The 24,699-nt window shown below is 35.9% G+C and overlaps 2 protein-coding genes and 1 long non-coding RNA gene across 3 annotated transcripts; 2 read left to right on the top strand and 1 right to left on the bottom strand.

The window, feature by feature from the left end:
* The first annotated feature begins 1,725 nt into the window (after nucleotides 1–1,725).
* LOC143858469 (potassium channel KAT3-like) lies at nucleotides 1,726–13,816 on the top strand. The gene is made up of 9 exons (XM_077369118.1): nucleotides 1,726–1,990; nucleotides 5,285–5,500; nucleotides 6,764–6,925; nucleotides 8,500–8,557; nucleotides 10,800–11,117; nucleotides 12,028–12,267; nucleotides 12,910–13,008; nucleotides 13,104–13,136; nucleotides 13,694–13,816. The coding sequence occupies exons 1-9, from the start codon at nucleotides 1,809–1,811 to the stop codon at nucleotides 13,814–13,816; spliced, it is 1,431 nt and encodes a 476-aa protein (XP_077225233.1). The 5' UTR covers nucleotides 1,726–1,808.
* On the bottom strand, nucleotides 13,779–24,699 carry LOC143858745 (uncharacterized). Its single transcript, XM_077369457.1, has 4 exons — nucleotides 24,523–24,699; nucleotides 22,879–22,930; nucleotides 22,587–22,748; nucleotides 13,779–13,893 (listed from the first exon to the last, which is right to left on the bottom strand). Exons 1-3 carry the CDS (start codon nucleotides 24,623–24,625, stop codon nucleotides 22,592–22,594), a joined length of 312 nt encoding a protein of 103 aa, XP_077225572.1. The 5' UTR covers nucleotides 24,626–24,699; the 3' UTR covers nucleotides 13,779–13,893; nucleotides 22,587–22,591.
* Nucleotides 16,468–21,119, top strand: LOC143858746 (uncharacterized). The gene is made up of 3 exons (XR_013239027.1): nucleotides 16,468–16,546; nucleotides 20,086–20,244; nucleotides 20,712–21,119. It is a non-coding gene; the product is annotated as an uncharacterized LOC143858746 (long non-coding RNA).

The following is a 24,699-nucleotide window of genomic DNA, read 5'->3' as shown; positions in this document are numbered from 1 at the left end:
TCTACATGCAGCAGGTCATAGGCATTGAAGCATGTCTCAATGGGCCATAACCATCAAAACCATCCAAAACAAAATACATCCTGGTGGGGAATTTCTAAATATTTGATTAAATCAAATGGGAGAAACTACTAGCAACTCGTGGATATTTTTTTTCATGCTCTTTATCTCTCTCAACGAGCCTTGTTTTCATTAAGAACAACATTCATAATACACATGACCCCGTGTGTACGGTGATCTGGTCCGTCGATATTGTTGGCAATCTCAAATCCGGCCGTTGGTGCTACAACTATTGGATAATTCTAGACCTTTGATCAAGTACGATGAAACCGTTCAACATCAGACCTTGACCTGGACCCATTGGATCACCATGTGATAGACTAACAAATGTCATTTGTGCATTGAGTCGTCAACTTTTTTTCCTTTCATCAAGATGAGATTGTCTATTTGTCAATTTGAAAAAAAAAAAAAAAAAATTGACCCATGGACACGAGTTCGAATGGCGTCACGGTTTTGCTCCCCATAGACATGAGTTCGAATCCCCCGAGCTTACCTGATGCACGTGGTTTACAGGTGATTGTGTGCATACGTAGGTAATAATCTTGCCCTAAATAGGGTGGGGATACCTTATGTCAAAAAAAAAAAAAAAAATTTGTTATTAATAAGGCCATGGGCTTGGTTGCCTATTTTAGAATATAATTTTTTTTTTAGTAAAAAAAACTCCACCCTCAATAAAGTGGCTCAAACTGTCGTATTTAAGTTAAGAAAATTTAACCCTAAGATAGAGGTATTTGGTAACTTTAAGAAGTTTATATTCACTCGCTTTTCTTCCCTGGCCACCCCCTTGTAGTATAAAAAGAGTAGTCATAAATACACTAGAGGGGGTCTATGGAAGAAAAGGGACAAATATATCACTTCCATAAGAAATGCAAAATAGGAAAATATAGCATATTGTCTGCTTGCTAAAACATCAACGTGGTGATAATGGAGTCTTGTGGGATCTTGGTATACGCCGTTTGGAAGTTAGCCTTAAAAAAGAGCCTTCCTAACAAAACCCACAAAAAAAAAAAAAAAACACTGGGGAATAATGAAAAAGAGTCGATAATTTGGACATAGGGAAAAATATATGGGGCGTAGAATTTAAAATTCGCCCCCCATTTGTTCCACAACAAAGAGACAAAAATTGGACTACTGTTGGATGATTTAGTGGGTGTGGTTGGGCATCCAAGAGATGTGCACTGATTGGATGGCATGTACTGAATTTAAGTGTAGAGTTCATATGCAGGATCTTAAGTCTAAACACTTAAAATATCATTTTTAGGCCCTGTTTGTTTTGGATTTTGAGAAGTGATTGTGAGTATAAAACTGAGTATTGGACTCAAAATTAAGGCCCTATTTGTTTTGGCCTTTGATCGAGATCGATTTTGAGTCCAATCATCAGTTTTGGACTCAAAATCCAAAACAAATAGGTCCACAATCAATTCTCAAAATCCAAAACAAGCAAGGCCTTAAAATGTTCGCTGATTAATCTCAAGAGTGGATTATTGATTGTTAATCATAACAATTCCCCAATTGAGGAAAGATACCCAGATTTGTAAGGAGGCATTGATTTCAATAATAAGCAATAAAATATAGTTATCATTATATTATAATCTATAACAATATAAAATTGTTAGAGCTTCTACTACCCCATTATCTGAAATTATTCAGGTAATATAAACAATTATCAATGAGCAACCTCTATCAATCAACAACTTCTCTTCCCCTCTATCAAGAACCTTAGTTTCATTTTCTGATACTCTAACTTAAAGATGCTGCCCGAAAAGACAGAGAATTTGCCAACTTCTTTGCTAGCTCGGCGAGCATCAAGGGGAGAAATCAAGAACTCGGCTACAGTTTCTAGCAGTCTCTTGCCTGCGTTTGGAACCGTAATAGACGACGGCCACTCGCAGCTTCGGAAATATATAATCGCCCCATATGATCGACGTTATAGGTATTCTTTCCTTTTTACTTTCTTTTTGTTTTTGCCTTGTTGAAGCATCATTTAAGAGATCAGACAATGTGAAATCCTTTGCTAAGAGTCCAATACATTGATAATCGCCACTCTAATATTGTTTTGACAATAAGAAGTTAGTTAATAAGGTTCACTAATGTTCGGTGTGTATGCTATTCAAGGATAGGCTTGATTTCTAGACTCTCTTAAACTAGGCTATGGCTTGTTTAGGGTCTCTTTGATCGCCTCTAAAGATTATTTGCATAGAATCTTATTAGCAAATGGTTTTGAAGTTGAGTGTGATTATTTGAAAATAATAGGTGTAATATAGCTTTTAGAAATGATATAAGGCTTCTTTGGGTGAATTCAAAATTGGTCCTTAATTATTTTTAATTTAGGTTAATCTTGTCGGCAAATGGGACGTTAAGGCCTCGTTCGAAGTCATTAACTATATCATTTCAAGAACTATCATAAACATTATTTGTAAATATTTTATTTGACTTGTAAACCATTTGTATATAAGATTCTATGCAGAGAATTTCAAGGTATCCAATTAAAAAGGCCCATATCATTTCTAAAACAATAATAAATATTATTTGAAAATAAATTTACTTGATTTCTAAACCATTTATATATAAGATTCTATGAAAATTCAAGGCATCCAAAGCGGCCCATAGTTAATTACTTCCAAAGAGGCCTTAAACATTCCATTTCCCGACAAGATTAAATTAAAATAATTTTACTTGTAAATAATTAAGGACCAACTTTGATACAAATCAAAACCAAAGAAGCCCTTAGTTTTTTAACTTCTTATTTTTCTAGAATTTGATAGAGAATAGAATTGCATGGTCTAGTGGGTTTCTAATTTTCCTTGAAAATAGGGAAATTTTTCAATTTTTGGAATAAATTTTCTTGCATTTGGTAAACTCATTTTCCAAGGAAAATTTCTTTCAAGTTCCAGTGGAATTATTTCCTCAATATATAAAATATTCCCAGTTTCCAGGGGAAATTGTAAGCCTACTATACCCTGGACATTTTTTTTCATCCAATATTATTTTCCATGGAAGGTTTTTTCCCCTAGATCCAAACACCCCCTAGGGTGAAATTTTAGTCAATTAGGTGAGAAGGGAAGTTTACGAAAGAGCAGTTGCTTGGGTATTATGTTTTGGATTAAAAGGGCTATTATCATCAAATTAATCAGAAGGGCATTTACTATTATTCAGTGTATATCCAGTGACCGACTTCCACTAATCTGTGTATACCAAGCTTTCTCTTTATCGACGCTATTTGGTGAACATCCAACGAAAATCACATTCCGTTTCTTAAAAAGTAAAAAATAGACGTAAATTTTGTTTTATGTTGTAAAATGAACATAAAACAAATTTTACGTCCTATTTTTACGTCCAAAGAAACATAGCCAAAGCAGAAGAGGTGCAATTGCAAACAAAACGTTTCTAGACACATTGGGAAGTCTTTCCCATAGTTAGCAAAACGTGATTCGGCATAAGAACAGGACGGCAAAAATTCGAGTTTAATACAGTACTGGTTCATAAAACATATTAAAAAAAACGGAAACACAAGAAAATGAGTTTAGAATTTTGTCATTTACAAAATATGGTGGGGGGCCAACAAAATGTGCACCAATAAAATGCAATTTTATTTTTTTTAAATACCGATTAAAACGGAGTTTTGCTAACTATGGTCTTTCCTAATTCTAGACAAATGATTGAAATCTGCCATAGATGGTTGCTTTTATTTGTTTATTTATTAGCTTTATTGGAGTGAGATTAGCCACCATTCCACTTTCACAAGTTACTATTGAGCATGAAAGGTAGTGAGATGACGAGAATGATTTTTGTACCATATTTTTGGCGAAGTATTGCTTTCAACAGGGAAAAGCAGGGCAGAAAAGTAGAAAGCGTGGTAGCCTTAAGTTCTCATATTATTTAATTACTAGCAAGAAAGAGGGTTGAGTTGGGTAAGGTGGAGGATAGAAGTGCGCCTAAGTCCAAGTCCCTCCACCCAAACTTCAGGAAATTAATGTTAATTAGCCTCCCTAAAAAGTAAAAGGGGAGATTCACTTTAAACTTATGCTGTTTGGACTGCAAGGATATTATTATAAATTGAAGGATCTAAGTAAAAATTGGATAGGTTCAGTTCAAGTTAAGAAATATTGTGCCTTTCCAAACTTTTTCGGAAAATTCCTCCAATCTATAGATGGCCTAGGAAATTGATTTTAATTGATTCACTTAATACTTCTGTAGATATTATGGTAGTGTGCAATTTCGCAAAAGCACTTTTGCAGACCCTCTTTTCTGATAAGAATAAATGAGCAAGGCATTCAGCAATGAAGTGGCAGTTCTGACTTGAAAAGGAGAGGCCAGCATATTCCTGTGCGAAATTGCCTATGCAGTCCGAGATAGTATATTGTATATTATAAGGAAGTGTGTAGGGAAATCTCGCAAAACCCATCCAGCATCCTTCTTAGCCCACATAGGTGGCATTTCTCTAGTGAAAAAGAGGGGCAGTGAAATGGGTTTTGCATAGTCGCCTAGACATTCCCATATTATAGATAAATAATATGAGGAAATGGTTTGTGAGCAACTGCTCAGATAAGCTTATCTAACACAAACCAATGGGGGCCACATTTTTGGGGGATCCAAAGCATTTATTTGGAAGGCCCTTCCATAGATAGGGTGTGTACCAAAAATCAGCACTATAGGATCATCCTAACCCTGCCATTTGCGGAGGGGAAAACTGGGCAGAAACATGGACACACAGTGTCTGCCCATTTTCCCCTCCACCTTTGGTTAGGTTAGGATGATTCCATAGAGCCGGTTTTTTGTACACACCCTATCCATGGAAGGGCCTTCCAAATGAATGCTTTGGATCCTCCAAAAATGTGCCTCCTATGGTTTGTGAGATCTGCTCAGATAAGCTTATTTGAGCAGCTGCTCACAAACCATTTCCTCAAATAATATAGATAAATATAATTATTTGTTTTAAGAGATCTTATATTGTGTACTCTTATAGTCCCATACAGTTCCACTATAGATCGGAGGGTTGATATCATCCTATAGAAATGATTTTTTGGGAACACCTATTTACGTTGTGGCCCATCAGATCGACGGTGCTGTAGTATAGTCCGTACAATACTTTTTGAAAAATACAGGACTATAAGGGCTTTTGAAAAATACAGGACTATAAGGGCTTACACCATATAAAATCTCTAGTTTTAAAATCATTAACTGTGATTACTAGTAAGTTGGGAGGGGGTTACATTTTATTGTGCAGATGGTGGCAAACGTTTCTTGTAATCCTGGTCATCTACTCTGCGTGGTCATCTCCGTTCGAGGTAGCTTTCCAACATACAACATCTGGCACTTTCCTGTTCATTGATATGGTCGTGGATGCAATCTTTGCCGTTGATATCATTACCACCTTCTTTGTGGCCTACTTGGACAAATCGACCTTTCTTCTCGTTGATGATCCTAAGAAGATTGCTATACGGTACACACACCCACTCTTAATTGCTAATATACAGAGAAGAGCTTGTTTCACTTCCGTCTATTCTAAGTGTGCTTCCCCAAAATCATCCTTTCAATTCAATGTTAAGGGCTGAGATTAATCTCACTAGAAAATATGTCTCTTAACCTCAGCCCTTCTCATTGATAAGAAAGGCTGATTTCTGGGTAAAGTACTTAGCTTGTTAGTACTAACTCATCTTGTTTTTATTATTTAACACGCTGTCAAAGGTTATTACAATTTCAAAAAAAAAGTCTCTAAAGTCCATTTAAAAAGAAAAGACAAGGTGAGTTAGTGTCATTATCAAAACATGGCAGCGTATTGGCACTACCATGTTTAGATATTATTTAAATAGCTGTCGAAGGTTATTACAGTTCCCAAAAAATCAGGAAGTGATATTTACGCACCTTTTGATCACCGGGGACACCCAGCACCTGTATACGTGGCAATCAAACCCACTAGATTCTGTGTCCCCAGCACCTGTATACGTGGCAATCAAACCCACTAGATTCTTCTGACGCCAAGTACATCAGCCCCCCTTTAGTCATTGATACCCTGGCGCTGGGTGTCCCTAGTAATCAGAAGGGGCATTAATATCACTTCCCAAAAAGATATCATAAGCCGATTAAAAAAGAAAAGGCAAGCTGACTTTGTGCAATTATTAAAACATGGTAATGCCACCATATATGGGATTTGCTAGGGAATTATGTTGAAAGGCATTTTGGGGCTGACTTTTGCACGAGAGAACAGCCACCTCAGATGAATTAGTGAGCATGTGGTTGTTCTCTCATGCAAAAGCCGTGAAATTGCCTAGCATTCTTTTGCGGCCCATATTGTTTGGGCGATGCAAACCATTCATTTGATGGGCCCTGACATACATAGGATGTGCTCAAAAGATCGTCTCCATAGGATCATCCTAATCCTTGATCGTCTCCACAAGTACAGTGCCACACCAGTTTAGCAAGAAATGTAAACCAGCTTTCTCTTAGAATGATTCATAATGAAGAATAATGTACTAATTAACCAAATGTTAAGTAAGCTATGGATGCACCTCAAAATTGCACTAATAGAAATATCCCAAGATTTTGTGTCCTCCAAACGGGTAGTGTTTACATCCTATTCTTGATAATGCAAATCCTAACTCCTATTTCTTCTGGGATGTCTCCACCTTCCTTAGGAAAGAAACTTGTCAGGTAAAATAGATTAATAAAAGCTAGCTCAACTTGTATTTTTTTATTTTTTTTTCAGGTATGTTTCGAGGTTATGGTTCACCATGGACGTTGCATCAACTTTACCGTTTCAGTATATTTATCGCATTCTCACCGGAAAACTACATGGTGGTGCCGTTTTCAGTTTTCTCAATTTGCTCCGGCTATGGCGACTCAGGCGTGTTAGTGATCTTTTTGCAAGGTAGTATCATCATATTACTTTGAAATATCTGTCAAACAAATGCTATATCTATGTAATCATGTACGTAGGCAGTTGACATACATAAAAATTATAGAAGAAATGAGTTCCACAAAAAATGTTTCCTATTCTCTTCCAGCCAACAAATAACAAATCAAGTAAATATCCAGTTTATATGATGAAATTATATGCTGCTTCTTTATCGGGGACTTTCTGATCTTCTTTGTAGTTGAAGCTTCAACGACCTTGGCTTCACTATTTTCCATTAAAAGTTCTGCTAAGCTTTTTACCAGCTAAAACATCATATTCTCGTCTCAAGAGATTAGAATTGCCGCCACATGATCTCCCCCACTCATGCAGGATAAAACCACATGATCTCCCCCACTCATGCAGGATAAAACAACCGACTCCCCCTTATCGGGGGAAGGTTTCATACCCATTTCCCAACTCCCCCTTATCGATAACATGTAAAGAAGAAAGGTTGATCCACCAATCACACATTACAACTCTATAATACAACCATATCTCATTCTGATAATGCTGAGCTTATTCAGATTTATCAAATATCTTGATCTCATGACGATAAAATTCAACACCCAAACGTGATGCTCTGAAATTGTTACAAGGGATCCATGAAGCTTTGGAAATGGTGTTCATGCTAAAAAAATCAATTCTATCAATTTCCCATGACAGACATCCTCTCAATTTCCATAGAAATCATGTCTCCACTCTCCAATAATACACTTTCAGGATAGCATGGCTCCCACATTTGCTATCATTTGGTCAATGGATCTCTTGTAAGGTATTCCTATCCAAATGAATACCTGGGATCAATTTTTTACCAGAAAATGCAACATTGTATGAAATGAGCATTAGAATGTGGGTGATGGTCGCTTTCTGATAACACCATTCGGCATTTTGCTATATCTCTACGTTGCAAAGTTTGTCCTCGTGTGTGAATTTCTCAATCTTAGCATCTTCAAGATCTCACGTTGTCGTCCTTGGCTTCATACCTTGGTTCCATAGTGAATCTCATATCTACTCATGCTCTGATACTCAACTTGATGCGGCCAAAAGCAAGGTATTGGGGAGAAAACCTCCTTCAAGGTTTCTCTAGCTTGTCAATAATGAAGTCTTTACAGCTCTTAAATCCCCTTTTTATTTCTATGATAAATCTACACACATATGAGCTATTACAGGTACATGCGAATGTTTTTCCCTTAAAAATAATAGCACGCAAAAGTTCAAGTCGGTGTTACGTATTGAGTGACCATGGATGGTCATGCTCCAAATATCTCTTTCCCCCATAAAACGATCTTAACCATCTAATTTGTGGACACTTCAGGCTAAATGTCAATTGCTGCTTTTTATATTTATATATGTACATAAATATGTCAGTATATACATGTAGAAAGATAGGTATGTAGAGATGGGGGTGGGTAGAGAGAGCATTTAAGGTAAATCATGCTATTTAGAATAAAATAGGAATAGTTTTGGCAATTATTGTTTAAGATTATCTACCAGCTAACCAACCAGAAAAGAATAATTACCTTTTCTAAATAGTATTTATTTTGCAGGCTAGAGAAAGATACTCGTTTCAGCTACTCTTGGACAAGATACTGCAAACTTATTTGTGTAAGTATCAATTCCAAAAAATCCTCCCCGCTATCATCCTATTGAGCAAAATGTTATGGCAGTAGAATTTTTATTTCTCAAACAAACTTACAAATATATCTGGTTGAAGTTTTAACAATTTTCAATTGAGCATATGAGATTCTCAAACTATTCAAGTGGTTGAGGTTCCTCTTGCTGTATCCAAAGCCAGAATGACTAACCCGAATTGTGACTGGATTAGAATGTTGATGAGGTTCTAAACAAGCAATATCTAATCGTCCGAATTTATTCAGTGTACTTACCAATATGGGGCATTTGTACCTTTCGTGGGCAAGTCTAAGAACTACAATCACAATTTTGAGAAAGTGTTTGTTTGAAATGGTGATGCAGTCCCAGGAAGGGTTTTACGAGCCAGATAAGTCAGATGGTTGCCGAAACAGATCTAAACAATCACAAATTTGAATTAACTATCACAAGACGATAAAGGCACGAAAATTGCCAAAACTACCCAAAAGAATAGATTTAGGCAAGAAAAAGGAGATCAAGAAAGAATAGTGCAAGGATGAGGATCGACATGGATGGTGATAGTCCCGGACCGCAATGAACTCCGAATGGATGACGGGTTCTTCTTAGTTATGGTCATACAAGAGATATTAGAGGAGTTATTTGTGGCCCAATAAAAAAGGGGATGAAAAGAAGGGTATTCTCTTGGGATCTTCGTCAAACGAGGTGGTGATGGGGGACTACATGCATAAATTGGTAGTTCACACCGAGATGCTACCAGGCGAGAGGAGGGAGACCTTTGTGAGTCTCAGTTTCCTCTTCTACACATGGTAGAGGAGTGGAGGGAGATGGTCCCCATAGATAGAGGGGGACAAATGGAGATGAAAAGATTTTAAATTTCAAAATAAAAGGGCGTCATTCGAAGTGATACCCAAAAACCTACTTTTTGGAGAAATTTGCTTGGGAGATGAGAGGAGGGAACGATTAAAAAAGTAGGGTGCCACGTAGGAAAAAATCTCATGAATATGTCCCCTTGATGTCTAGAAGTCAAATGGAATTTCCACTAAAATTTGGCAACCAAACAGCATCCGGCATTCCATATTCCACAAATTTTCCAGCCGTCATCCAGAGTTTTGGCAACCAAAGAGGGCCTTAGAGTGTGGTAAGAGAAAAGGATGGGGTGATGGGAATGCCAGGGTGGGGAGACAAGGTTGAACGGTTGTAGAGAGAGAGAGAGAGAGAGAGAGAGAGAGAGAGAGAGAGAAGATGGGTGTACTCTAAAGAAAGGTCAGACAATGATTGCAACGAAGACGAATGTTACAATAATATAGTCTCGTCACCATCTATGATGCCTGGATACTTGCCGAGTTTCAATGTATCATCTCTGACACGATACCTACAATCGTATGGGATACTTCATGAATACTTTTGTTGATAAAATAAGTATCATGTTTCAATATACAACACTCTTCAAATTATCGATCACTCTTTCTTCTTGTCATGGAAGCATATTCTTTTACGTAATAGGAAAGATCTTGTTGGTCATATTGAATGGTGGGCTTCTTCTCACATTCTTCATTAGGGAGACCTCACAAATGGTTCTCCAACTTTTGAGAAGAAGATTTTAGAATATCAAATCAGCATAACCTCATCAGTACATGTTTTTCATATGGATGATTGAAGTTGCCACAGGTTACAAACAGGGTACATCAAAATTTATATTATAGTTGGTTGTTTTGTTGTCATATGCTCATATTCTTATTTTCCCTAGAAGGAGGTCTCACTTTGTGGAACATTCAACTTTGTTCTGCCTTCCAAAACCAGGTTATCCATTTCATTGATGGGTCAAGACCACGATACCCGACTCTAGCAATTAATGCATTTTGCATTTGCTTCTGCCCACTTGAAAAGACCAATTGTCCTTGTCTTGTCAAATTAGGTATGCCTTTGTAAAACTCTTCAAGCTTTTCCACATTACATGGTAATCATATCTGCAGAACCCCTTGACCATTACACATCCATCCATAAATGCAACACCCTAATATGTGAATGTTGAGCAAGATGAACTAAACAACACCAAAGAAGACAAACTTTGGGATATTTCAGCTACTTTACAGAAGAATCTAGTCCTTTTGTCTTTTAGAATGGATGGGAATCAGGTCAAACAAGAAAATATGCACCAAGTTATCATTGTGTTTAGTTATGATAACCACTTGCAGCAAAACTTTATCAATTTAAACATCTTATGCATTTATTGCAGGTCACTCTATTCATAGTACATTCAGCAGGTTGCTTCTACTACTGGCAGGCCACCCAATACCGAGTAAAACAGAACACCTGGATCGGAAAACAGATAAACAATTTTGAAAACAGAAGCATCTGGCTAGGTTACACCTATGCATTGTACTGGTCCATCACCACGCTCACCACCGTGGGCTATGGAGACTTGCATGCAGAGAACACTGGGGAGAAGATGTTCAATATCTGCTTTATGCTCTTCAACATTGGCCTCAATGCTTATCTCATCGGAAACATGACAAATCTTGTTGTACACAGTGCCACACGAACCTTCACAATGGTAAGGCCACCTATCCTCTTTTATTTGTTAGAGGAAGTATGATTAAATGCTGAGGGTTCTGATTATCATAAAGGACTTAAGCATGCACCCATGGGCGCAACTCTGAGATAATAGAACAATAATCGACTATGTTGATTCAGTTAATAAACGAGGTATTACAAAGACTATAGACTATACAAAATAGAGACTAGACTCTCTAGATGAAACTCTCCTTGACACCAAGGTTTCAAATTTCGGTTTCGGTTAGAAATTTCGGTGGAAATCCTGTAAAATCACAGAAATGCATGGAAACATATGCAAATGATTGAATTTTAAGATGAAACTTCAGAAAATGTTAGAATAAGCACAAATACACACTTAGAAACCATTACATACGAAATACAAGCACCCATCATGATTTAGCAACATCAAACATGACTGAAAATTCAGTACATACCACATTTCAAACGTAATTCATATAAATATGTATACATAATAAATCTATTACATGTCATTCATCTAAACATAAGTATGTAACACATACTAATATAATATACCACTAATACACTTATGATTTTGGTTTAGTTATGTTTTGAAGTTTCGGTAGGGAGGGAAACGGAAACATTTTGGTCATTTCATGTTGGTTTTGGTAGAAATTTAAAACCACGCTTGACACCACTGCAAAAATCTTACTTCTATATCATAATTTATTCGATATCACTTTCTTAGCACCACCATCAAAGACCAACTTTTATCAAAATGAACAAAAAAAAGACTACGTTAAACACCAAAAAAATAGGTCAACCTTGTAAAAGTGACTTGCACCATCCTTTTATTTCAATCTAACGAAACCTATCATAAGCTGATTCATATCGTGATAAACTTATTTATCAAGTGATTTGAGAGAAATTAATTCTGTTTGGATGTGCAGAGGGATACCATCAATGAGGTTTCGCGGTATGCAAGCATGAATCGACTTCCAGAGGGCCTTAAAGAGCAAATGATGGCACACTTGCAACTGAAGTTCAAGACAGTGGAGTTGCAGCAAGATGAAGTATTTGCAGACCTTCCAAAGGCAATAAGGTCGAGCATCGCACAACATCTTTTCCAAAGAACTGTTGAAAGTAGCTACCTTTTCAAAGGAGTCTCTCAAGATCTGATAATCCAGTTGGTAATTTCTCTCCCTATGTGATTACAGTATGTAGGTTTTTCATCCAATCATGACAAGAATCATCATCAACATCGTCGCCATCAACATCATCATAATAATAAAAGTAATGATTATAATAAATAATAAATAATACCAACCAACAAATAATAATAATAATAATAACAACAACAACAACAATAAGGAAATGAAACCCGCACTCCCTTTTTCTTAATAATGGCACTCCTTTCTATATTTTACACTGTCTGATGAGCTGTTAAAGGCTGTTACAATTCCTAAGCTCTGTCAATAGCTAATCAAAGAAGGTTTAATGAAGTGAGAAGTGCCATTATCAAAACAAGGGAGTGTATCCTTTCCCTAAGAATAGTAATCATGACAAAGCAACATTGAAAGCAGTAGCAATAATTTAAATACCATTATAAGTATTAAATATTAAAATCCCTAGCACAAATACTTACAAATACGCATTCTATCAATCTTGTGTGTGCCCCATTCTTCAAGATTAATGTGTAGATACTAAGATGTACCAACAACATATCTTTGTTGTATACCATTAAGGACAATAATATTACTGTAAAAGTAAGTAGGTAAAGATTCTTCAAAGTTCTTACTGTTTATAAAAATCTGATTAAAGTTTATTCGCAGGTTTCTGAGATGAAAGCAGAATATTTCCCACCTAAAGTTGATATTATTCTACAAAATGAGATCCCTACAGACTTCTACTTTGTAGTCTCAGGTGCAGTGGTAAATCTCTGTCCCTTGCTCCCCCATGCATCACATAGATGCCTTCTGTGAGCCCTTTAAGCGTTGCTTACTAAAACTACCGCCTAATCCTGCAGGAGTTGCTAACATATAAGGATGGAACAGAACAGGTATTTCCGAGATTTGTCTCGCAAGTTGGTTATTTATTTCCTTATATTCTTTTTGTCCTTTTTTATATTAAAAAGTAAAATATTATAAACACATTCTCACAATTTTTTTTTTTTAAAAAAAAACTCATATTTGGTTCTCAGCTGTAAGAATTGACATGTTTTGAGAAATTAGAATAAATCCAATACAGCAGAGCTGCACCAAGAAATGTGAATAAGTCATTACAATGTATACAACATTGTTTGAAATCAGAAATCCAGAAGAAGTTGAGCTCTTTTACACTAAATTCATGACTGCAAGAAACATGAAGACAAAACAGAAAAAAGAAAACAAAAATAATTTCACTGAAGCGTGATATCGTCCATAAACATTTTTAGCAACATAAATGGGGTACATGATGCTATGAGTTCGACAATTTTTGTAACACACAAGATAGAGTGTTGGTTGGATAGTGTGCATGTGTTGGAGGCAAATGCACATCTCAATTAATACAAATATCTAGGGGAAAGAATCATTTAAATGGTATCAATCATCCTACAGTAGCATGATATATTTTCAGGTTTCAATCTCCCATAGAAGGAAGAGAGCAACAATCCACAAAACTGAATTCTCTAACTGGAGAACCTTTACAGTGGTAACAGATTGTGTGCCAATGATAAACTTTGCTGCGTTCTTAGGATGATACAAACACACAAACAATGCGAAGTCATACCTTTTTGAATTAGAGAGAGGTACTTCTGACTCAACCACAAAATCATTCTGTCAAAGACAACAAACAAACTGCTTTAATTGGTAGCTCTACCACCATTAGAAAAACACGAAAAGATATTAGTTTCAAGCTAAATGATCATTACAGCTTACAAACATACAATCATGTATGGAGCTCTGCAGGAGCAGGTGAAACACACACAAGATAACAAAAAAAAATAGAGTTCCTACAGATGAACCTTAATATCCATAAAGCTACTGCTAAAAACTGAGAAGAAATGACATGACACTTCCAGAAGAAGACATGCACTTGGGAAAGTCAGCATCGCGTGATGATGGCAGTTTTGCTATGAAATGGGGATAGGTAAAAATTTATTGGTATATATTATAGGTTGGAAAATACCAACTTTTTTACAAACTTAATAAGTTTGTGCTACCACTAATATGGTTATGTTAAAAGTTTTGAATCGTTTACAATTAGTATGGTCATTTCTAAGCATAGAATATAGATAAGCTGTGACTCCAAATAACTATTGAACGGAATAGGTAATAAGTAATCGAAGCTAGAATGTACGTAGTATACAGCTTTTATGATTTATTTTTCCTCGAATGTCGAGGTTAACCAAATTCATGTCAATTTTCAGTTTTTGACAAAAATAGGAGCTGGAGACATGGCAGGAGAAATTGGGGTGATTTTCAATATCCCCCAACCATACACAGTGAGAAGCAAGAGGCTTTCCCAGCTTGTTCGGATAAGTCATCGAGATTTTAAGCAAATTGTACAGCACCATATTACAGATAGAAGGATAATTATTTTGAACTTTCTTCAGGTATGGAGCAGAAAGGGGGAAAAAAAGATTTATCTCAAAAAAATGGTCCTGTTTATTTTCTGGGCAAAAATTAAAAATAGCTGCTTTAAGTGAAATTAAATAAACTTGGACTGCCCTTATTTCACAAGTTCCATTTTTTTTTGTGACTTTGGATAGCCTAAAATGTCCTATCCATGACATCCCAAATTTACTTGTAGCCTAAATTGACATTTCAATAATTCAATAAATAAACTAAAATCAGATTACAATAACTCCCTATTAATATTTCAAAAAAAAAAAAAAAAAACTCCCTACATGGATCTGCTCACATAAATGTCCCAATCTTTCCCTACATTTGGTGGAACACTCCAATCTTTCTTGCAAAATTAAGTGCATTTTTAGCTCATATAACATATTTTATCCAGCCTGAATTTACTAGCCAATTTTGAAATGGAAAAATATTCAGCTTTAATTTATAATACTGATGACTCTTCCATATTCAGCACTTGAAAGGCCTAAAAGAAGAAACTCTGGAGCAAGTGCCATTTATAGGAGAATTGCTGAAAGACATGGATACTGAGGTAAGTTTAAAAGAGAACTTCTCAAAGACACGGACACTCAAGTAAGTGCTCATCTCAGATCAAGAAATAACTGGCGCAACGTGTTGGGAACTAACGTTCTATATACGTCTGTCTTCGTCTTTCTATAAATCTTTCTGTTAGTCCAGGGAGACTCCAGATTTCATCAGTTTTACTTTTCAGTGTAAATGGATTAAACTCCCTTAAAATAAAAATTAAAAAAAGATTAGAGATATGCTAGTTATTCTTACTAAGGGTTATCAACCCATTTTCAGTTTTCCACATCTGTCAGCATCAGAAAATTTAAGAACATGATCAAATGAACAAAACCCCTTCTCATGAAAAAATTAGAGTAAAGAAATGTGATGTGCGCTTCACTTGCCCATAATTTTCGAGGAGTTGAATGCAAAGGAAGATAGGGACACATCACATATAAATGCTCTTCAAGGTTCATTCATGATGACAACCGTGAGCTCAAAGCACACATCCAACCTGGTACAACACTCCCCTCAAGCTGGTGTGGTGAATACATAGTGAAATACATAAAAAAAGGGACAACGGCCACAGCGAGTACAACAACGAGATCAACGGCCACCAAAACAAGTGAAGATGATGCAGGTGCATTCCCATTACAAGCTTCTGGACCGTTTTTCAACAACGATTTTGGGCTATTAAATGAAAGAATTATGGAAAATGATAAACTACAAAGTTTTAGGTCTTTTTGAGATCTTTCCAACAAGTACTCATGGTCAGAAATTGGAGCAGTGGTTAGAAAGTTATGTCAGTTTTAGTAGACTGTGTGTTTTGATAACCTTGACTAGTCAATGTTTTGAGTTCCTTGGCTATTTATTATATTTGTAAGTCCCTAAACTAGTTAGTGGGCAAGCTTGAACGTCCTCTCTCATGTATTTATCTATTTAAAGAGTAGCAAACATCTGTAATGCAAGTTTTAGTTGAAGAAGAAAAGCTTTTTAAGCATTTTGCCAAAATTCTACTTCTTGTTTCCCTCCACAACCCTAAGGAATTGCGTTCGCTGATCCAAACGGTATCAGAAGAAATATATCTATTCTTGAAGAGATAGGAAGATGTTTTTTCTCTTGCGTATATGATAGCTGTGTGGCAGTGTTACCAAATGCTTCCTAATACAGCAACAGTGAAATATCTGATTTTCTTTTATAACCTAGTAGGTTAAAGTGAAACCATTTAGTTATAGTAATTATGATTATGATTGCTTTAAACAGGATCCCAAATCAATCGAGGAACAACAAAATTGTGAAGCATCAACAACAAGCTGTGGTGGAGATGCCAACATAGAAGGTTCATATTGTCTATTCTTGACTAACTTCTTGAATTATATGGATGATACGTTTCTATCAGAGAAAAAAATAGATCCAAATAATCATGTCGTAAAACACTGGATAGAGAGAATTTTTCCTTAAATATTAATAATCCATCCGATAACACACAAACTTTCCAAAGTGAGGGGACATCTAGTCTACCATCTGAGCCTACATTAGAGAAACTTTGACTTCCTACATTTTCCAAACATGAGACCAATTCTTGTCCTAGCAATTCACCAACACATGTGCAGATTATACATGCATCATCCGACCACATGTACGTTTCAGGCATACTCGATGGTCATATGACTGTTAATGTTAGTCATAGGGCCTGATGATATCATTGATGCATCATACAATCAATGGCGTTGATATCCCTTGGAAAAAATGTGAAAAAACCCTATTGGTATGATTGCCGGGATGATGGCATGTTTAAAAATTTAGTTAAAAATGTGAAAAATTCTTTGCTCTGATACCAAGATAGAGTTATTAGAGGGTAAAATAGTAGAGGGAGACAGAAGAGAGAAGAGATGGAATGAATGGAATACTTCCCACGATGGGCTTTTCCTGTATATTAATGATAAAACCCTGCATGACATGAAGAAGACATAAATACCTCTCAAATACAATCTTAACTCCTATACAAGAAATTCCCCTTATTTCCTACAAAGCTCTGTGCAAGGCATAAGATATCAATAAGCTAAAGTGGGAAATGGAAGGTTTGTGAGCCAGTAGGACTGCCACAAAAAAGTGTTCTTTTGGCCATAGAGACGAAGAGAAGGTGAGGAAAATCAAGAATCCTGTGTTGACAGCCTGAAACACAACTCACGTGATGTGATAACCCTAAGCCAAAGAGGCCAAAAAAAAATGATGTCCACAAAAGACTTAAATAACAAGTAACCACTAGACCTGCAAAGAAATCTATTGGGCAACACTTGAATGAGAGAATCAGTTACTTCACGACACTCCATAATATGGTGTAAGTCTGCAAGGGCCAATAGGTACTGCAGCACTAGATTCAAGGATTGCTATCAGTGATCAATAGAAGCAATGTAAAACAAACAGCATGAAACTTGTTAATGTGATAATGCAATAAGGAACAAATAGGAGAATCGCGGGATCTTACAAAGGATGAGTCATTGCAGGTATTTTAGGGATTGAATTCATAGAACTTATTCAACACCAGATGAATGGAAGAAAGGAAAATAGATAAATACACCAATTTTAATAGTCATGACATATGAATTGTAGTGTGGTAGTTTGCCATGAGATCCAAAAGCCAAACAACAAGGAGAGATGCACAACAAACTCAGTAGTGTAACCACAATTTCTTGAATTAGAGAGAAAACATTAATCCATGCCTCCTGAAACCATAATGACAAGTTAAATATCAAGTTTTCATGAACATGATTATTGGAAGCTGTGAGTTAAGAATTGTAGGTAAAGCTAGCATGAACCAGGAGGTTATGAGTTTTAAAGTCTTGAAGCAAGGTCTCAAAAGTGGATTAAAAATACTTCCACACAAAGCCATGAACAGTTAATCAAATTTCATTAATCTTAAATTCCAGCAAGGTATGTTTCCGCAAGTTCAATCTAGAGACTGAAAAAGTACAACTCAGTCCTAATACCTTGCATGCAAGATATAGCAATTGAGAGATAACACCATGATTCCGAGTGAGTTGAAATTCACAGATTATGAATTGAAGCAACGAAAGAAAATTAGTGGTTTGATACCATCATCTTGAAAGAGAAGCCCAACCACACTCAAGAAAACTAGTGTTCCTATGAATGGTTATGAGGGCTTAACCCCTACAAATGTGAAGTAAGAAGAGAAGTTGAATGTGAAGTAAGACGAGAAGTTGAATGTGAAGTAAGAAGAAGAGAAGTTGCATGAATGGCATGATAGAGTGATCTATATAGCATGTCAATAAATATATTCTAAATCCATATCAATAAGTACACGGATTTAGAGGCAGCCCCCATCTAAGCGCAAAGCAACAATTAATAAGACTAAAGCAATAGGTAAACCACTTAAGTAACGGTAGTGGTGTTTAAGGGTAGCTTGGTATTTTGAAAGGGAGAATGGTAAACTCCGTTGAGCAGTGTTGGTTTAAGTTATTCTCCTTAGAGGAGGAACATCCATTCCTTCATGTGTTTATGAGTCAGGCTGAAAATTTTGGGACTTCATAAGTGAAAATAGTCAAAATACCCAAAAAAAATAATGTACCATTGCCTTACGTAATAAGGAAGTAGCTGTATTCTGTCCTTTAGATTGTGGCATGTTTCAGTGCCCCATTGTGTAGTGGCATTTTGCTAGACGGTTTGCCATGGCAAGATTCTTATTCCCTATCACTTGATCAACCGTAATCAATTCATTGTGACTAGATGTATCATGTGTTGTGCAGTAGTTGAGTCAGCCAATCACTTGCTTATTGCCAGATGGTGAGCTTTGGAGATTTTCTGCCAGTTGTGAGGGTTGGATTGTGTGATGCCAGCATTTATTGATGAAGTGGTTGACTCTGTGGCGCTGTCCTTGCTCCTGAGAGAGGTAAGGTTTTGTCAAACATTGCTATGGTTTCTTTGATGTGGCTAGTGTGGTCGGAGTGCGACAGGCGAATCTTCAAGGGATCGGCAAAGTTTATTGGCAAATTGAAAATTACAGTTTTCAGCACTATCATATGATGAACTGCTGCTTCGAAGGATTTTGGTGGGATATCAGTCTTTGATATGCACGTCTCATGGGGTACCTTGCGCCATAGCTAAATTTGAGGTGGTCCCCTCCTCCCCTTGTTGGCTTAAACTGAATTTTGACGGATCCAATTTGAGGAATTGGACCCTGATGAGATGGGGGACACTAGAGGGCATGAAAGGCATGTCATATGAGTGTTCTTTGGGTCTATTGGTATCAAGGATTCGGTTGAATATGTGAACCTTTCATTGTTGTAGAGAAGAAGTTGTTGCTCTTTCCAATTTTGTTACATTGCTTATGGAAGTTAGAACGATAAAAGCTAAGAAGGAATTCACGTGAAGGTTCTCTGATGCCATTGAGGTATTTGATTGCATTGGGAGTCATAGTGTCTTTTTCCAGCATGCCGAAAGCTCGGTGAACTCAGAGGCTAACTCTCTGGCGCTTAGTGGTATTTCTAGAGGTTCTTTGGTTGTTAAGAGATTATTTCCCATTAGAAGAAGATGTATGAGGTGCTGTTGCAGTATATGGATTGGTTTCTCGTGACCAGATTGGTCATGAATGCATTTGTAGCTTCTGTTATTTTGCATTAATATAAGTTTACTTCATCATCCAAGAGAAAATACCAATTGTATATTGTGAATTATATAGTTCTCATTTAGGGAAAACCTAGGGACATGGGTAGCCTTAAAATAGTAGATGTAATCAACTGTAAACAGAAACATGTTTGTCATTTTTTATCAAAATAGCTACGATTAGCTATAAGTTTCATAAATACTTCTATTTTTTGAAATAAAAAAGGTAGATGAATTCATGTTACAATCTTGCAGGATCAACAACAACTTCCTCCAGTCAATGCTCAAGCAAACAACCCATGAGAGTGGTAATTCATGGGCATCATCCAAATGAATTTGATATAATGGAAGGCAATAAGCTGGGAAAACTTATCCATCTTCCAGACTCAATGAAAGAGCTTTTACAATTGGCAGGTAATACGAGATCCGTGCCACAACAAATTCCAAAATTAGTTGATTTTATATATTACACCCAAGAGAAGTTTCTTATAAAAACATAACATTCAAAGATTTTTGTCCATAATACAAACCGCAATTAATTTTCCTTCACAAATAACAATTTTCATAAAATTAGTCACTATTATTCCAAGTTGACCAACATGAAACCCCATGGGTTGCATAAATAAATGAGTTACTTAGACTTCAAAATGTACCTAATTGTTTTCAAGAAAAGTTTAGCAGTGTTTAATCTCTCATTCTAATAAAGAAAATGTCTCATTTTTTCAGGAAATAGATTTTAGATGGTTGGAATTGCTTGAAGCATTTTATAAAAAGTTGCATAAAAAAGAAATTCAAAATTGGCATTAGGTTTGCATATAACATTTACAGCTCATCAAATGAAAAGAATGACTGATTAACATTATCAAATTTGGTGGATGCAGAGAAAAAGTTTGGGAAAGCAGGGAGTAAAATTCTCATTGGCGACGGCTCACAAGTGGAAGAGTTGGGTGTCATACGAGAGAATGATCACTTGTTTCTCTGTTAAAAAGGGAAAAAAAGATTGCTTGGAGCAACAGGTGCCTATCTATCAATGCTTGTTGGTATAAGGGGCCATTTATAACAAAATTGTAGATAAAGCTTGACCTGAATATGAAAGAAGAATAAAATAAAATTAATAACTAATCAACAACAAATTGAATGACCTCTGAAGAATTGGGAAACTCCTAATATCTATTAGATTCTTTCAAGAGAGTTTATATGATGCTTGTGTGTATTTTCCAAGTGAAAATACCAGTTCGTAAAGGTACAGATGGGGTACCTGTTTAATGATCCAAAACCATCCATTTCCTAGACCCATTGTGGACAGACCAGGAAACAAAAATCTCTGGATTGGATAATATGTGTCTTTGTCTGGACTTTATGTGGACTGTTAAGAAATAAAAAGGGCAACAACAAGTCCAAATTCAGCAACAAAATCTACAAAGATCAGATGGCTAGCATTTCTCAATTGGAAAGATTTCCCGTGGACAGCCCATACATTGTGAGGGCCAACATATACACGAGTTGTATCATCAAACAGGTGGACCCCACTTATACATGTGCCCAGAAGTACTATTCCTTGAAAAATAGGTGTGAATAGTATATCTGCTCTCTTCTTTCAAAAGCTTGACAAGAGTCATGAGAAACCTTGATGAGTCATGAGAAACTTTAGCAAAAGACTGCTAAAGGCCAAGAGGATACGAGATGCCAACTATGAGGAAGGGTCAAAACCATAGGGTAAGGTTGCATGAGGTTCCACATATGCTGCATTAGTAAACTTACACCAAGAATGAAATACAAGAAGAGATTAAAAAATTGAAACTGGTTGAGAAAAAACCTTACATTAGTCTGGTGGTAATCCGTTTAACTAGAGGAGAAAGAAGCAATCAGTGGTGGCTGGATCTAGTGCAAAGGCAGAGTTCAGATCCATGGCTCATGGGGCGTGTGAGCTATTGGGGCTAAAGAAAATGCCACATGAATTGGGACTAGTGTTCAGGAACCTATGAGTTTGTATTGTGATAATAGGGAAGCAATTAGCTTTGCTCACAACCCAGTTCAACATGATCATATAAAGCATATTGAAATTGATAAAAACTTTATTACGAAACTGGGGGCAGCTCAGGTTTGTACACTCTATGTTAGAATGGAAGAACAAGTGACTAATATTTTGACTAAAGGTGTGTGCAAGGCTCGTCTACAAGAAATCTTATGCGATCAAATGCCAGGGCTTCCAATCCATCCTTCTTTCGTGTACTAGTTTACAACAAGATACAAGTAAAAAGGTCTTCATTCAAGTACTTGTTTAGTGAACTTTCCAGCATTATGCAAATGGTAGAAACTAGAAAGCATCATTCCTAAGACACCCATCTCTGCACTTCAACACTTTCTTGTATGCAGTCACTTGTACAAGATACGTATGAACAATATGACATCTTATTGTCATAGTTTCAATAGTGTTAACCGTTAACAAACATGAGATGGCATTTACCAGAACAAAAGGAACAAAATTGAAAAAAATTTACATGAAGTGGATAACCCTATTGCTTTCTATCAATCTCATCCAAATTGTTCCAATAGTACATGTCGGTACTAATCACTCATGACAACAGCACATTTGAAAATTTTCATTTAACCAGTTTCTCTCAATCTCCTAGTGCACTTCATTCATCATGTGATGTGAATCAAAGAAACAAAAATATGTGGAATTGGTGCCAACAAATAAGTAAACCATTGAATAACAAGTATGCATGAAATGAGAGAAAAAACTGGAAGCTCACAGCTTTTAACTGATCTCTCCAGTGTTCAGCATCTCCAATGCAGTGAAAGCAGCCTTTTGGAAGCATTCTTTCTCATCATTTAACATTCTCCTTCTCTCAACTGCAGACTCTTTGCACTTCTCTATCTCTTCCATTATTCCAGCAGAGCTTTGCTCTATTTCACTGAAATTTTGGTTTTAGTGAAATTGGAAAGTTCATCAAGGAGGGGAACAAAAGAGAAGAGAAAAGAAAGAAGAAGCTGACAGAAAAAACAAGAAATTACAATGATGTGAAATTAAAGAAGACATCTCACCTTATCATCTTAAGCATGTTCCCCATTGCTACTTGAACCTGCCGTGAAACATCTAAATTTATCCAGAAATGAGAAGAAGAATAAAAGTAAAAAGACAAGGAAGATAATAAGAATATTTCATGAGAACAAGAACGTAAAAATCTTGACGTCCAAAATGATACAGCAAAATCTATCCAAACAATATGCAAACCTATCAGAAAAATAAGCATAGGTCCAAGCTCCAAGAACTTACTTGCAAAACCAGAAGATTTGCAATTTTTTTAAAACATTGAGCAGATGATCGGATCTTTGATCATTCTAGTCAAAAAATTGAAACATATAAAATAGATTTTCCACATAACACACTTTAGGGAGTGAATTGATGGAATATATCAAGTTTTAAATTTTAGCCATCTAACCAGTTCTTTCATGATTATCCACCGATTGCTTATTCGCACAACAAACTAGATATTACAATTGTAGGAAGTCCTTAATCATATGACCAGAACGTCAAGGACATCCACATAACCTTGGAGCAGTTCACCAATTCCCGACAATATTTTCTAAGTCATTATGCATATAATAAAAAACGGTTATTTTCAAATTAAAATCTCTAAAAACTAAAAAATATATATAAATACATAAGGAAACTGAAGCTCTTTTAAAGAAAATAACCTAATTACTACTGAACACCGCAGAAACTCATTAGAAGTTAAAATTTCTTGAGAGATTTCATAAAAATCAAACCTAAAACCGTATAATAAGATCCAGATAACATCCACCAAATTGCATTGAAATTGTATGACCTAATTTCAACAGAATCATCACTAACTCAGTCTAATTTCAACAAAATCATCCCTAACTCAGTTTAAGTATACTGGATGAATTCTCAGTCTAAGTATACTGGATGATTTTTTTAATCGTAGAGCCCGTAGTAAGATCGGATGATATTCACAAACTTATACGCATTCTCGTAACAAAAAATCCTTCGAAAATCACACAATCTTATAGTTTCCAATCAAAATTTCTAAAAACTGAAAAATATATAAATAAATAAGGAAACTGAAGCTCTTTTAAATAAAATAACCTAATTCCTACCGAACACCGCACAAACTCATTAAAACATTAAAATATCTTGACAGATTTCATAAGATTCAAGCCTAAAATTGTATAATAAGATCCAGATACCATCTACCAGTTTGTATTGAAATTATATGACCTAATTTCAATAAAATCATCACTAACTCAGTCTAATTTCCATAAAATCATCACTAACTCAGTCTAATTTTGAAAAAATCATCACTAACTCAGTTTAAGCATACTGGATGAAATCTCAGTCTAAGTATACTGGATGAATTTTTTTAATCGTAGATCTCGTAGTAAGATCAGATGATATTTACAAATTTATACGCATTTTCGTAACAAAAATTCCTTTGAAAATCACAAGATCTGACAGGAAATTAACTTTTGGAGTGAATTTTCCATCTATCTTTGGAAAAATTGAAGGATACCGTATGAATTTTGTTTTCATTTCAACAAAATCTAATCAAACTGAAATCCGCGTAATTTCACATAAGATCAAAATGCTAGGGACAAATTCATCAGGTTTAGATCTTAGAAAATGTGGAAAGAAAAATCAGATCATCAGGGAAAGAGAGAGCGTACCGTAAATGAGAGTTGAAAGTTGAGAATCTGCTTCGGGAATGGAAGAAAGGTGAAGATTTTCCGAGGGAGAAGAAACAGTTACTAGAGCTTTTGAAGCTTCCATGTCCAGATCGAGATCGAGATCGAGATAGGGTTTCGACTTTATATAGATAGAGGGGGTGAATGACTGAATGATAT

The sequence above is a fragment of the Tasmannia lanceolata genome, unplaced genomic scaffold, assembly GCF_043159265.1.
Source record: "Tasmannia lanceolata isolate RefF3 unplaced genomic scaffold, GAP_Taslan_0.1 ptg000026l, whole genome shotgun sequence".
NCBI lineage: Eukaryota > Viridiplantae > Streptophyta > Magnoliopsida > Canellales > Winteraceae > Tasmannia > Tasmannia lanceolata.
Note: the sequence above shows the minus strand (reverse complement) of the source record. Positions and strands in the feature narration are given on the sequence as shown.

Bases quoted from the DNA above. Each gene is read 5' to 3' on its own strand.
- LOC143858745 (XM_077369457.1), bottom strand. From the start codon at position 24,625: ATGGAAGCTTCAAAAGCTCTAGTAACTGTTTCTTCTCCCTCGGAAAAT. The intron at 22,931-24,522 runs GTACGCTCTCTC...GGATAAATTTAG, and splicing joins ACTTTCAACTCTCATTTACG to ATGTTTCACGGCAGGTTCAA. The intron at 22,749-22,878 runs GTGAGATGTCTT...CCAAAATTTCAG, and splicing joins AACATGCTTAAGATGATAAG to TGAAATAGAGCAAAGCTCTG.
- LOC143858469 (XM_077369118.1), top strand. From the start codon at position 1,809: ATGCTGCCCGAAAAGACAGAGAATTTGCCAACTTCTTTGCTAGCTCGG. The intron at 5,501-6,763 runs GTACACACACCC...TTTTTTTTTCAG, and splicing joins CCTAAGAAGATTGCTATACG to GTATGTTTCGAGGTTATGGT. The intron at 6,926-8,499 runs GTAGTATCATCA...TTTATTTTGCAG, and splicing joins GTTAGTGATCTTTTTGCAAG to GCTAGAGAAAGATACTCGTT.